This window comes from Salmo salar, chromosome 12, assembly GCF_965601325.2.
Source record: "Salmo salar chromosome 12, fSalSal1, whole genome shotgun sequence".
Lineage (NCBI taxonomy): Eukaryota > Metazoa > Chordata > Actinopteri > Salmoniformes > Salmonidae > Salmo > Salmo salar.
In genome coordinates, this window is record NC_138302.1 from 36361325 (window position 1) to 36376169 (window position 14845).

General features: G+C 41.3%; 1 protein-coding gene across 16 annotated transcripts in view; it reads left to right on the forward strand.

The window, feature by feature from the left end:
* LOC106564840 (kinesin-like protein KIF16B) overlaps positions 1–9310 on the forward strand; it is a 36008-nt gene extending 26698 nt beyond the window's left edge. For 8 of the 16 annotated variants that reach the window (XM_014131281.3, XM_014131284.3, XM_014131282.3 and 5 more), the window contains one exon: positions 177–3345. In XM_014131281.3, coding sequence (XP_013986756.3) covers positions 177–2276 — 2100 coding nt within the window. In that variant the 3' untranslated portion in view covers positions 2277–3345. Of the gene's footprint in view, positions 1–69; positions 3346–3481; positions 3608–3791; positions 3882–3986; positions 4071–5511 lie in introns of those variants that run through there. The other 8 variants (XM_014131289.3, XM_014131291.3, XM_014131292.3 and 5 more) reach the window with 3 other exon arrangements.
* Positions 9311–14845: the final 5535 nt, after the last annotated feature.

The following is a 14845-nucleotide window of genomic DNA, read 5'->3' on the forward strand; positions in this document are numbered from 1 at the left end:
TGAATTGTAATCTTGCTCATCTGGATTTTATTTCAATCACAACTGGATTTTTACACTTGGTGGAGGAAGAACTTAATTTACTGGGGTGAGAATGAATACTTGAAAGACTATATAATTCAGAGCTGTGATCTCTGGTTTGAAGTTATAGTCATGGAATCCCCCCCTTGTCTACACAGAAAGACTCCATGCCCTTGCTGTGGCGTAGCTACCTGTATGTCCCAGTACTTGAGACGAGCACTCACCTGGAAGGGCATACAACAAGTTCAGAAGAAGAAGGTGCAAAAGACCACTCGGAGTTAGATAAAATTGGCAACCCAGAAGGGGCAACCAAAGTCTTGGCACAGAAGGGCATAATGCCTTATAAAGAGGGTGAAAAAGCAAAATGGTGGCAGGTGGGAGTGAAGGGGAAGGTTGACCAAGCTGAGAGTGAGAACAATGGCTGTGATTTTAAAACCAAGGACTGGGGATTTAGGACTACAAACACAATAGTCAGTGAGGATGGAAGTAACAGCCAATGTAGCCCAGATGAGGGCGTAACCAATTTTAGTTGCAACATTGTTGACAAGACCAAAAGTCTATCATATTCTCAGTCCAGAGAAACCAGAACAGAAAACCCAGTGTTGCACGGACTCACACAGTTTGACTCTGTGGAAGCTACCAAAGTTCAGAACACAAGCAAGACAAGTAACGACACCGCAACCGTGATCAACTCTGAAGTCCCCATACTGAGACAAAGTTCAAAGAGACAAATCGCCATCAAGGGCTACTTTGGTCTCAACAAGATCCCTAAAGGGTCTGTAAATGGGCAGGTGCAGAGGAATCTGGTAACTTCAGAACCGGATCGACTAACCAACGAACTGGGAGCCAAACAGAGTTACGTCCTTGGATACTTGGCAGGCAAGCTGTCTGGAGTTTACAACGATGCTGGACGATATCTGCAGAGTACACGGGATATCATTCGGCAGGTTCGAGCAGGAGAGACTTCAGCATTGACTACTACATTCTCTCAGTACATGACCATAGTTACAAAAGATCTTCCATTTGTTCAGAAAAAGCAGCTTGACCCTTCAATGAAACCCGACTCAAGGCAGAATAAAGTTCATTTTGCCAATTTGACAGGCAATTGCCTTTTCAATGTACCCGAGAAAGGTCATATGTCTGCAATTACAGACATTTCATTATGGCCTAAAGGCTCTGTGACAACATACAAAGACGGGAAGCCTGTAGTTTATTGTCAGACGCTCGTGCAGTTTCCCATATGCCTTTCAGAATTACAGTCTCTTCCACTTCAGAAGATTCTCATTCGTTTGTACTGTGTGACGCCCAAAATCGCTGCCACTTCCCACCACCTTTTGGGTATCTACTGGCTAAACGTTGCCAATTGCAAACAGCCTACACCACAACCAAGTTGCTTACTGTTATCAGAAACCGACCTCTATGCAGTCTCCGCTGGTACTGGTTTAGGTAACAACCAGCCTTTGGCAGTTTTTCAGCACTTCAGTCTCTCGCACATCAAGGAGATCCAAGTGAGCTTTGCTGGGCAGCATGTACGACTCCTGGGCTCCACTGAAGACACCATCTTTGTCATCTTCACCCACAGCAAAGAGCTTACCCAGGAGCTATGCTGTACCCTGCTGAAAATCCTTGCCCCGGCAGAGGTTCAGGAAGGCCCAGGAGCCCACCCCTTGCTTTGTGGAGACCTCTCATGCCTCTCTCTGGACTGGAGGTCCCACGTTCCAGACCTCCTGTTGGATTGTGGCCTCTGTGTTACCTCACGCTTTAAGAGGATCATGGCGGACCTGCTCTACATCCTGCACGGCAACATGGAAGGACCCAACAAGCCCTCCTTGGCTGACATACACCTTCTTCTCTACACTTCTATCAAGGTGGAGAACTATTCCACCTCACGCCAAGATGTCCTTTGCCAGTTCTTTCTCACAGACAACCACATAGGCCTGGTGCAAGAGGATGCTGTGTTCCACCCGGTACCTCGAGGCTCAACTCTGGTTCCCATCCAACCCCAGTTTCAGGGAGTAGAGCTGCGCAGACGCTCAGACATCCGATGTGTGCTTGTGAGACACAGCGATAGATGTATGGTGCTTGACATCGCATTCTCCACGACTCACAAAGGGCAGATTGAGACCAAAAGAAAAACCAGGAAAGGCGTAGCCATTGTCCCTCTACCATCTGATTGCAGGCCCCCAGCTGATTCCTGGAAATTAACTTTCAGCTCTACCTCGGATGCAGCAATCCTAATCAATCATCTGTCAACCTGATTTTAAGGCTGTGCTTACAGGTCATAAAAGGATGTAATGCTAATAGGTAATAAAAGGAAAGGAGTTTAACTGCCACTGCAGGCCTGAAGTGTAATGACCATGCCGTCCTGCTGAACTCTTGTTTTCTGTCAGCGTTGCACTTGAGCAAGAAAGCCATGGTGAGTTGGCTAGCCAGCTACATTCAGTATTGTCAGCCAACTGCAGTTATGAGAATAATAATCAGCTAGTTAGACTGATGACATTAGGGTTTGCATACTATAAGAGTTTAGCAACATTATAGTAAATATTTTACTTGTAAATCCTATTTTGTTTGAGCATGACGGCACCGTCCTACCACTTCCAATGTGTATTTAAGACTCTGTTTAAATGATTTGTTTGATTAGTTCATCTTTTTTCTTTTTTTTTTAAAACATCATTATTGTAACATGGGAACCATGACTTTTGTAATTGTTAATGTACATCCACAATGTCAATATAACATCTTATTGAAATGTATCTACAGGATCCTCATGAACATTGTGTTATAAGAAAATACATGTCCATATTATGAATATAGATCAATACTAAAATGTAAAGGTGTAACTCCAATGGCTGCCATTGATTTTATAGTATTTTATAGTATATTTCAATGCTTCTCTTTACCATACTGCCACTGTGGTGGTACACCTTAATCAAATCGTTGTCACTTCAAGAACAGTTTTACTCACAAACCTAATTGTTTTGTATTGGTGTAGTTAGTTAATTAATTGGATATTTCATAGATTTTCTTTCCCACTACAGGGAGTAGGGTGCCCTTTTGTTTAGTCAACTTAGCTCTCCTTCTCTGTTCTTACATGAATGCTCACATAAATCATTTATGGCTGGTGAAATCGTTTTCTTCAATATGTTTGTGTATTTGTTTATGCATATCAATCATATGGTAATGTGCAATATGATTTTGAGGAATATGTGTGAAAAGTAACATGAATGTCTGGTGTACAATATGACTTGTGACTATGATCACTGCAATAATGTTAATAAAACATGTTTAATTGTTTTAACAAAAAAATAAAGATAGTGTTCTGAATAAGCCTTTGTGTTGCCTGGTGGTATCTCGCTGTTCTGTTTCATACCCGTTCACTGTTGTCATATAAATAAGACTCCACCTTCCTGTCCATATTTCTCTCTCTCCCAATTTCCTTTTATTCCACCCATGTCTTTCCCAGCAGCGATTTGTCTCTGTCCCTCTTGGGACCAACTCCGGCTGCCTAAAGGACCCCGTTAGAATTAGCATTCCTCGCTACGTTCTCAGAGGGCAAGGGAAAGATGAGCACTTTGAGTTTGAAATTAAGGTAAGCTTCTCTTGTTAAGTATCTCTCAAGATCCAGGATCATCACTTTGCTGTCTCTGGTCTTGCGTACATGTCTGACAGGTCCATGTCTTAGTACTTATTTAGTGCTCAATTTTTAGAATTCTGGTGTTATTCAATGAGTTAGTTGTATCAGTCTTGTACTCAGTACTTTCCTCTCTCTTTAGATCACTGTAATGGATGAAACATGGACCGTCTTCAGGAGATACAGCCGCTTTCGGGAAATGCACAAAACTCTCAAGATGAAATACCCTGAGGTAAAAGACTGATGAACTAGGAATTACTACATACAACATGTCCTCCCCTATTGGAGATAGTCGTAGTATAATCGATGCGATCTTAATGACCTTCTTCCATACCAGCTTGCAGCTTTAGAATTCCCTCCCAAAAAACTCTTTGGAAACCGAGATGAGAGAATGGTTGCTGAGCGGCAGAGTCACTTGGAGGTGGGTGCTGCCATTGACACATACTATTGCGTTTCTTAACAGTAGTATATTTAAGTTGTAATGACTGACAGGGTTATCGAAATCTGTCAATCAATGACAAAAGTCTGAAGGTTTGTTATTCTCATCCATCAGTTCAGAGACCTAATTGTTCCCTAACATACATTTTAAAGTAGTCACCAAACTGTCCATCGCGAGGCATTCCTAGTCGATCAGCAAACATTTCTGTAGAAAAGCCAATGATAAAGCCTTACGCTCAAATTTCTTGTTTTTATTAGTCTTGCGCTGTTGGCGGTAGGTGCACTTGATTCAGAAGCCCTGCGCGCTGGGTAGGCAAAGTGTTTCCATTTTTTAACCAAGGGACAAACTCTGCCTACCCTGCAGACCAAGAGAGCTAAATCAAGTGTTCCTACTGCGCTGGCCAATCGGATAGCTCAAGTCACCATGCCTAGAGCTTCCACGAACCCACAGCAAAGTTTGATACTAGCCTAGGTGAGTTCATAACTTTTAAAACCCTGACCAAAGCGAGACTGTTAAAGATGCAGCAAATAGCTGATGTGTTTGAGTGAGTTCATGTTTAAGGTTTTATTCAGCACTGTTTTTATTTAACACTTTTACTAAACTTAAAAAGCGTTTCTCCCTACTTCTACTCGCGCTACAACCACCACTGCAGCTGCAATGAATGAATCGACAGGCCTGCGTTTTTATTATTAGCAGCTCGTTGTGTTTTTTGTTGTTGTTGTTGTTTTTCGCCCCTTTCTCTAGTCATAAGAACAACGTGAATTTGTGCATGAGGCAGAAATAATGTAGTGCGACTTGAGTTTCGCCATTAGGTGGAAGACTGTCCCCTCTCTCTGGTCAGTCTCCCCGAGGAAAGGAGAGAGCAGGGAACTTGAGAGGCAGACCCTCTGCTGCTCTCTCCCTCTGCTAAACTGACCATCAGATGCAGGTACCATCAGTACAGTAAAAAACAGAAGCTAATTAGTTGCAAATTATTTCAATTCATGCTCAGTTGTCCCTTGCAAAGCCTTGTTATCAAGGCTTAAGTTTTGAAATATATATATAGTCTCTGAAGGCCAAGCATAGTGAAATATGTTGTAATAATGTATTGGGCCTACTGCACAAACCTCATTAATGTTGCATAGGCTTACATTCTTTTAAGTCATGTTTAAAAAATAATAATCTGAGCGGTAGATCTCTGTTTGCTCTTTGACAACGAAAAGGTTGGTGACCCCAGATTTTTTTTTAAAGTGTGTTTGAACTGTAGATTGCACTGTAGGAATGATTTATTGTATGGATAAGAAGAAATATTGTTCTATGGTTGGATGACTAAGCAGGAGATAAATGCTCCATGCTACTGTCATTGCTAATTCACACCCTACTAATCTATAGTATTCTCTCTTACTTGTAGTCATACCTCACTCTTCTCCGTTTGCTCCTCCAGAAATATCTGAAAAACTTCTTCAGGGTTATGATGTCGCCCTCCTCGGGCTCTCCGCTCCGCACTGATTCAGACTCTGAGGGTGGTCTGCAGCTGTCCAAGTACACCATCTGTGACTTCTCCCCGTTCTTCAAGAAGGGCGTCTTTGACTACAGCAGCCATGGAACTGGTTGAAGACATTTTTAGATGAGGACGGGTTGGAGCTAGCCTTGCCCCAGATCTTTTTATGCTGTTTTGCCATTTCCTAGGGTCATTGTCATGCATTGACCATTGGAGTTGGCGAGATGGCGCAAACAGATCTGTGACCAGGCTGCGATGGCGCAGCTTTAATCCCAAAACCAATGTGTGCAGTGCCTTCGCAGGTCGCAGTCTAGGTGTTGACCTCAGTACAACCAAGTTATCAGAGGCACTAAAGAACAGATATCTAACTTACTACTCACCTTACTACTTTTTTTCTTCTAGATCTCCTTTCCTACTCACTCTCCTTCCTTTCTTGTGGAAATGGTACTTCTTTTATGAGGACCAAACGCATGAGAAATGGTCTTATCTTATAAGTCAAGTAAGTAATGTAATGACAACCGGTGTAGAATATTTGCTATTACAGTGACACAAAATGGTTCTAAAGCGGGCCTTGCTGAAAGGTAATGCAACTGCTGCCAATCTAGAAGACTTACTAAGTCATCTACTCTGCTCTCTTCCTGTTCACCACAGTTTACTCAGAAATAATGTTTTGAAGGGAGGCTTTACAAAAAAATTATTTTTATGCAGCTATAATTTCTTTGGCAACTCTAGTTTCTACCATTTCTGGTGATCTGCAATTGAGACTGACATGTGCTGTAACTATGGGAACTGACCATGAAGGCATTATTCTTCACTACTTGTAGTGTTGATAAATGTATCCTGTTTCTGTACGGGTCATGGCTTCTCGAACTTGCTTAAAGGGGATGTTCGTATTTTATAACTTAATGTTAGATGGTTCCTCATCATAAAAGTAGACTAACCCAACCATGGGTTACATTTCTTCTAGCCCAAAAATGAACTTCCCCTTTTTTTAATGTTGATACCAATTTCTCATTATTACACAATGTATCAATTGTAAATAGTCTGAGGAGAGGAACTTTTGAGTGCAATAACAAGGACTCATGATCACTCCCAATGTAGGTGAAATGTTAACTAGTCATTTTGGTGAGCTGTCGCAGTAATAGTCTTTGACTTCACCTTTTAATGGTAGCTACTACAGTAAAAAAAAACAGTCAAGCTGATGTCACATATGGCATTGGTGCAGGTTGAATCATTGTTCTCACAATCCTGAATACTATCATTGAACTAATGGTGGCACAGTATAGTCGAGACTGTGTATTTTTGGGCCTAGGCAGTTGGTGTGCCTACTGGTTGTGAAAGCTGACGCTAACAGTGTTGCTCTCCATGTTTCCAGCTGTCTAATAGAATTACGCTTTTGTTGACTGCAAGTCTTCTGAGTTTCACACTTGAATCAGCAACAGTGACTGTATTAACACTTCAGAAACACTTTCATACCTTAGTACGTCTTTGTAAATCTGTAACAAATAATTATTTAGTGTAGTGCAAAAACTTGAATCACTCCCTTTGTGAACCATATTGTATACATATAATGTATATTTGAATGTTTATGTGCATAGTTTTCTAAATGAAGTGCTTGTACACACGCAATGTAAACTATTGACATTGAATGTCATAAAAGGGATTGTATATTATAACTGCTATTGTTGATTTCAGTTGGAGATGATTTAGCTTTGATATGTTAATGATGTAAGAGGAGTATTACTTTGCTTTACTGGTGTCCATTTTGAGACTCCAAGTTGAGGGATTGAAGTTGGTCATATGTAAGTACTGTAGTATAAACTTTGTTTTATATTAAAAAAAAATTGAAATTGGAATATAATTAGGATTATTGATTTTCATAACTGACAGCTCATTTGTGAATTTGTCCTGTAAAAACACTTAGCTATCTGCAAAATAATGTACAGCAAGAAACTGATTAGCTGTACCATTTCATTGAAGTTGTAACTGACACATTTACAAAATCAATACATTTGATAAAACTTCTGCAATATATTTTGATGTGGCATTGTGTGTTTATAACATGGATGCAACTGATTAAAAGTGGACAGTTTATGACCTCTTGAATATCTTACAGGAGTAATACACTTACTGGTGTAATACACAGCAAGCATATCAAACAATTTCTTGCGTAACTCATGTTGAAATGGGTGTAATATTTTAAATACTTTCAATTATGAATTACGGTGCATTCGGAAAGTATTCAGACCCATTGACTTTTTCCACATTTTATGTTACAGCCGTATTATTAAATTGTTTTTTTCCCCACAGCTACACAACAAAATACCCCATAATGACAAAGCAAAACCAGGTTTTAGAAATTTTACCAAATGTATTAAAATTTCAAAACTGAAATATAACATTTACATAAGTATTCAGAACCATTATTCAGCACCTTTAGCAGCGATTACAGTCTCGAGTCTTCTTAGGTATGACGCTACAAGCTTGGCACACCTGTATTTGAAGTTTTTTCCCATTTCTTCTCTGCAGATTCTCTCAAGTTCTGTCAGGTTGGATGGGGAGCATCGCTGCACAGCTATTTTAAGGTCTCTCCAGAGAGGCTAGATTCGGTTCAAGTCCGGGCTCTGGCTGGACCACTCAGGACATTCAGAGCCACTCGTGCTTGGTCGTTGTCCTGTTGGAAGGCGAACCTTCACCTAAGTCTGAGGTCCTGAGAACTCCGGAGCAGGTTTTCAAGGATCTCTCTGTACTTTGCGTCGTTCATCTTTCCCTCAATCCTGACTAGTCTCCCAGTCCCTACCGCTGAAAAACATCCCCACAGCATGATGCTGCCTCCACCATGCTTCATCGTACGAGTGGTGCCAGGTTTTCTCCAGAAGTGACACTTGGCATTCAGGCCAAAGAGTTCTTGTTTCTCATGTCTTTAAGTACCTTTTGGCAAACTTCAAGTGGGATTTCATGTGCCTATTACCGAGTGGCTTTCGTCTAGCCACTCTACCATAAAGGCCTGGTTGTCCTTCTGGAATTTTCTCCCATCTCCACAGAGGAACTCTAGAGCTCTGTCAGAATAACCATCGGGTTCTTGGTCACCTCGCTGACAAAGGCCCTTCTCCCCCGATTGTTCAGTTTGGCCCAGCGACCAGCTCTAGGAAGAGTCTTGGTGGTTCCAAACTTCTTCCATTTAACAATGCTGCAGACATTTTTTGGTACCCTTCCCCATAGCTGTGCCTCGACACAAATCAGGCGGCAGGAAGCATAGTGGTTAGAGCGTTGGACTAGTAACCGAAAGGTTGCAAGGTGAAAATCTGTCATTCTATCCTTGAACAAGGCAGTTAACCCACTGTTCCTAGGCCGTCATTGAAAATAAGAATTGGTTCTTAACTGACTTGCCTAGTTAAATATAGGTAAAAATATATATTTAATCCTGTCTGTGCTCTACGGACAATTCCGTCGACATCAGGGCTTTGTTTTTTGCTCTGACATGCACTGTAAACTGTGGGACCTTTTTTAAATTTCTAAAAACCTGTTTTCACTTTATGAGGTTGTGTGTGTGTGTGTGGTGTGTGTGTGTGTGTGTATGTAATCAATTTTAGAATAAGGCTGTAACGTAACAATGTGGAAAAAGTCAAGTGGTCTGAATACTTTGCGAATGCACTGTATTTTGACTGTGTGTGATTGTGTGTGTATATACAATAATTATGTGTATACTATTCCTGCATTAAAAGCTAAGCAATTCACTGACCATTCCAGTTAAGTTCCGTTTTCATGATCTAACTCATTTAAGGTGACATGTACATACTCCAGTATTCCGAGGCAAGTTCACACACGCCTCGAGGCTACAGGACGGAAAAATACACTGTTACGAATCCCTTTGGCCCTGCAGTCTTGGGGGGGGGGGGGGGGAACGAGACCCGTAACATAACTCATGCAAATTATAATAGTGAAAAGGAACAGTGAGAACAAAAACCACAGACAACTTAAATCTACCGTCAAACACTATAGGTTTATTGTTTAAACACACAGTAATGGGGTGTGGGGAAAAAGGGGCTGAGCTGGACCCAAGGAAAGAAACAAATATCCAAAAACACCCCTAAGCTAGACTAGCCTGCTTCAATAACAGCTAGCTAACTAACCAATAAAATACAGCAGGTGGTCTGCCCAGTTCTAACTCGTTCTTAGACAAAGTATTCCTACGGGTTATGTATGCCCATGGGCGACTTGTCTTGGTACCCCCTTTTCCCACCATCAAACAAACAGTCAACACTTTAACAAAACCATACTCAGGTGCCGGACAAATGTGACATGTATGGGCAAAAACAAAAGCGTGATCTGCATACAAGGAGAGAGATTGAATGACTGCTAGATTGAGCTTCTGACTGGGTTTTTAAACCAAGGGAAAGGGGCTGTGATAGGCTAATGGAAAAGGTGCAGGTGTCTTCTGATTGGGGAAGGATGATTGCCACCTGTGAGGGGAGAAGGAGAGAAAAGAAATACACACACACAGGATACACACTCAGGATACCAGTATCCGTAACATACACCAATATCAAATAGCCTTGAAAAAAACAAAGTGATGTCTTAATGATTCAGAGTGACTTGCAAAGACTCGTCATGATAATTTCCTGTAGATTTATTGACAAGGAGTTTATGCCCTCACTGTTGTGACATCAGTTTGCGGAATATGGAGCATGACATAAGGGGATTCACTTTGTTTAGGAGTACCTTCACCCTTCGTTCCTGGAACACCTGCCAGGTGATATATAGACTCACTCTGAACCTGAGTGCTGCATTCTGCTCTCGGCCTGGCCCCATGATCCTTTATGACAGCATAGATGTGGTCGTCTGCAATGTTCTTGCCTTCCACTTCAGGCCTTACTGTTCTTCTTTTTGAGGAATATCTCCAGATGAAGATGCTCATTAACAGAAACACCCCAAAACCAGAAACGACACCAACCAACACTTGCTTAGTATTATTGTGTCTAGTGTTTGGTCTTCTCTCTCCAGAACAGTTGGTTATAGGGACACTCTTGCCATTGTCTGATGTCACTCTTAGATATACTGTTGGTTGCATATTGCAGAAGTAGGTCCCAGAGTCTGAGGCTTTCAAACTCACTATAACCAATGACTTGTCTGTTATTGAGCCATAATGTTTGCCTGGATCAGAAATGTGTTTTCTGTCATCAACTCCATCTTGAATAGTGACAATGTCTACTGTCTTACAATCTATTTCTCTGCTCCATGTTACGCAACTTCCCACAGGGTGATTACAGCTCAAGGTTACTGTTTGTTTCTCAGGCATTGTCTTTTGGAGTATCTCTGTCATAAGAAACATCAATAAAAGGTTAGGATCCACACCTCAAGATGCTATATTTTTTTTTACCCTGGATCTAACCGTATAGTAGTCCATTCTTTCAGATACAGTGGGGGGAAAAAGTATTTAGTCAGCCACCAATTGTGCAAGTTCTCCCACTTAAAAAGATGAGAGAGGCCTGTAATTTTCATCAAAGGTACACTTCAACGATGACAGACAAAATGAGAGAAAAAAATCCAGAAAATCACATTGTAGGATTTTATGAATTTATTTGCAAATTATGGTGGAAAATAAGTATTTGGTCAATAACAAAAGTCTATCTCAATACTTTGTTTTATACCCTTTGTTGGCAATGACACAGGTCAAATGTTTTCTGTAAGTCTTCACAAGGTTTTCACACACTGTTGCTGGTATTTTGGCCCATTCCGCCATGCAGATCTCCTCTAGAGCAGTGATGTTTTGGGGCTGTCGCTGGGCAACACTGACTTTCAACTCCCTCCAAAGATTTTCTATGGGGTTGAGATCTGGAGACTGGCTAGGCCACTCCAGGACCTTGAAATGCTTCTTACGAAGCCACTCCTTTGTTGCCTGGGCGGTGTGTTTGGGATCATTGTCATGCTGAAAGACCCAGCCATGTTTCATCTTCAATGCCCTTGCTGATGGAAGGAGGTTTTCACTCAAAATCTCAGGATACATGGCCCCACTCATTCTTTCCTTTACACGGATCAGTCGTCCTGGTCCCTTTGCAGAAAAACAGCCACAAAGCATGATGTTTCCACCCCCATGCTTCACAGTAGGTATGGTGTTCTTTGGATGCAACTCAGCATTCTTTGTCCTCCAAACACGACGAGTTGAGTTTTTACCAAAAAGTTCTATTTTGGTTTCATCTGACCATATGACATTCTCCCAATCCTCCTCTGGATCATCCAAATGCTCTCTAGCAAACTTCAGACGGGCCTGGACATGTACTGGCTTAAGCAGGGGGACACGTCTGGCACTGCAGGATTTGAGTCCCTGGCGGCGTAGTGTGTTACTGATGGTAGGCTTTGTTACTTTGGTCCCAGCTCTCTGCAGGTCATTCACTAGGTCCCCCCCGTGTGGTTCTGGGATTTTTGCTCACCGTTCTTGTGATAATTTTGACCCCTCGGGGTGAGATCTTTCGTGGAGCCCCAGATCGAGGGAGATTATCAGTGGTCTTGTATGTCTTCCATTTCCTAATAATTGCTCCCACAGTTGATTTCTTCAAACCAAGCTGCTTACCTATTGCAGATTCAGTCTTCCCAGCCTGGTGCAGGTCTACAATTTTGTTTCTGGTGTCCTTTGACAGCTCTTTGGTCTTGGCCATAGTGGAGTTTAGAGTGTGACTGTTTGAGGTTGTGGACAAGTGTCTTTTATACTGATAACAAGTTCAAACAGGTGCCATTAATACAGGTAACGAGTGGAGGACAGAGGAGCCTCTTAAATAATTAGTTACAGGTCTGTGAGACCCAGAAATCTTGCTTGTTTGTAGGTGACCAAATACTTATTTTCCACCATAATTTGCAAATAAATTCATTAAAAATCCTACAATGTGATTTTCAGGATTTTTTTTCTCATTTTGTCTGTCATAGCTGACGTGTACCTATGATGAAAATTACAGGATTCTCTCATCTTTTTAAGTGGGAGAACTTACACAATTGGTGGCTGACTAAATACTTTTTTCCCCCACTGTAATTGAGTAGGAAAATATGAATGTTGCTGCCTATGATGGACAATGAAATCATAAGCAAGACTGAGCTTCGATCAGACTAGACTGAGGTTAAAATAGACTGAATAGTTGTGTACAGTTTTTCCCATTAGCCAACAAAGCTCATGATATTACCACAGGTGCACACCTTGTCCAGGTCTTCAAACAACCAATACAATGATTTGGACACATTTTAAAATGTACTTACCAGAGCAGGTATTGCAGATATACCCAAAGATTAGAAAGTTAAGATAAATGAACATCTTTGCTCTGTAAATTGTCTGGCTGACTGGGAACTAAGGTCAGACCTCAGTCACATTTTCATTTATATGAGGAACTTCTGACTATTACTGAAGTGTGGGCGTGTGCATGTGTTTGTACATACACACTTATTTTTATAAAATTCATACATACTGTATATAATATGGTCCATCATTCAACATACTGTAATAGAGATACAATCATTGTATTTTAACGCATTTTAATGGTTATTTCTCAAGATTGACCACTGCATATTTTCCATGATAAGTACATATGTTACATTATTAAATATTTATTTACACAAGAAAAATACAAAATTATGATAATTAAAAGACAAAATAAATGCACAAGTGTAGGAGACATAAAAAACACGAGGCTTGTAAAGCACCTCCCCCTTTCAAATCTAAATGTAAAAAAAAAAGACAAAACATACTTTATTTATCCATTATAAAAATCAAGTTTACATTTAGTACAGGATATGAGAACAATGTAATGATAAAATAACATGACATTTTGTCAGTGACCACAAGTTCAGATGTGTGAATCCAGCTATGAAATAAAGAGCCCACTGTCCAAAATAAAATGTAAATGATATATTATTGCAATGCAGTTATACAAGAAGTAAACACTATGTCAAGGCATGTACACAGGGGGATAATGTGCAATTTGTGCATGAATAGGAACCTCTAGAATTACAGTGCATTCGGACCCCTCGACTTTCTCCACATTTTGTTACGTTACAGCCTTATTCTAAAATTGATTCAAGTGTTTTTTCCCATCAATCTACACACAATTCCCCATAAGAAAAAGCAAAAACAGGTATTTAGACATTGTTTGCAAATGTATTAAGAATAAAAAACTGATCACATTCACGTAAGTAATTCAGACCCTTTACTCAGTACTTTGTTGAAGCACCTTTGGCAGCAATTACAACCTTGAGTCTTCTTGGGTATGACGCTACAAGCTTGGCACTCCTGTATTTGGACATTCAGAGACTTGTCCCGAAGCCACTCCTGCGTTGTCTTGGCTGTGTGCTTAGGGTCATTGTCCTGTTGGAAGGTGAACCTTCACCCAAGTCTGAGGTCCTGAGCAGGTTTTCAAGGATCTCTCTGTTCTTTGCTTTGTTCATCTTTCACTCGATCCTGACTAGTATCCCAGTCCCTACAGCTGAAAACATCCCCACAGCATGATGCTGCCACCACCAGGCTTCACCGTACGAATGGTGCCAGGTTTCCTCCAGAAGTGACGCTTGGCATTCAGGCCAAAGAGTTCAATCTTGGTTTCATCAGACCAGAAAATCTTGTTTCTCATAGTCTGAGAGTCCTTTAGGTGCCTTTTGGAACACTCCAAGCGGGCTGTCATGTGCCTTTTACTGAGGAGTGGCTTCCGTCTGGCCACTCTACCATAAAGGCCTAATTGGTGGAGTGCTGCAGAGATGGTTGTCCTGGAAGGTTCTCCCATCTCCACAGAGGAACTCTAGAGCTCTGTCAGTGTGACCATCTGATTCTTGGTCACCTCCCTGTAGATACAGTGAATTCAGAGAGTATTCAGACCCCTTGACTTTTTCCACATTTTGTTACGTCACAGCCTTATTCTAAAGTTGGTTTAAATTATTTTTTCCCTCATCAAAGTACAGAGATCCTTGATGAACCTGCTCCAAAGCGCTCAGGTCCTCGGAAGGTGAACCTTCACCCCAGTCTAACAGGACAAGACCCTAAGCACACAGCCAAGACAATGCAGGAGTGGCTTCGGGACAAGTCTCTGAATGTCCATGAGTGGCCCAGCCAGAGCTCGGACTTAAACCAGATCGAACATCTCTTGATAGACCTGAAAATAGCTGTGCAGCAACGCTCCCCATCCAACCTGACAGAGCTTGAGAAGATCTGCAGAGAAGAATTGGAGAAACTCCCCAAATACAGGTGTGCCAAGCTTGTAGCATCATACCCAAGAAGACTCACGGCTGTAATCGCTGACAAAGG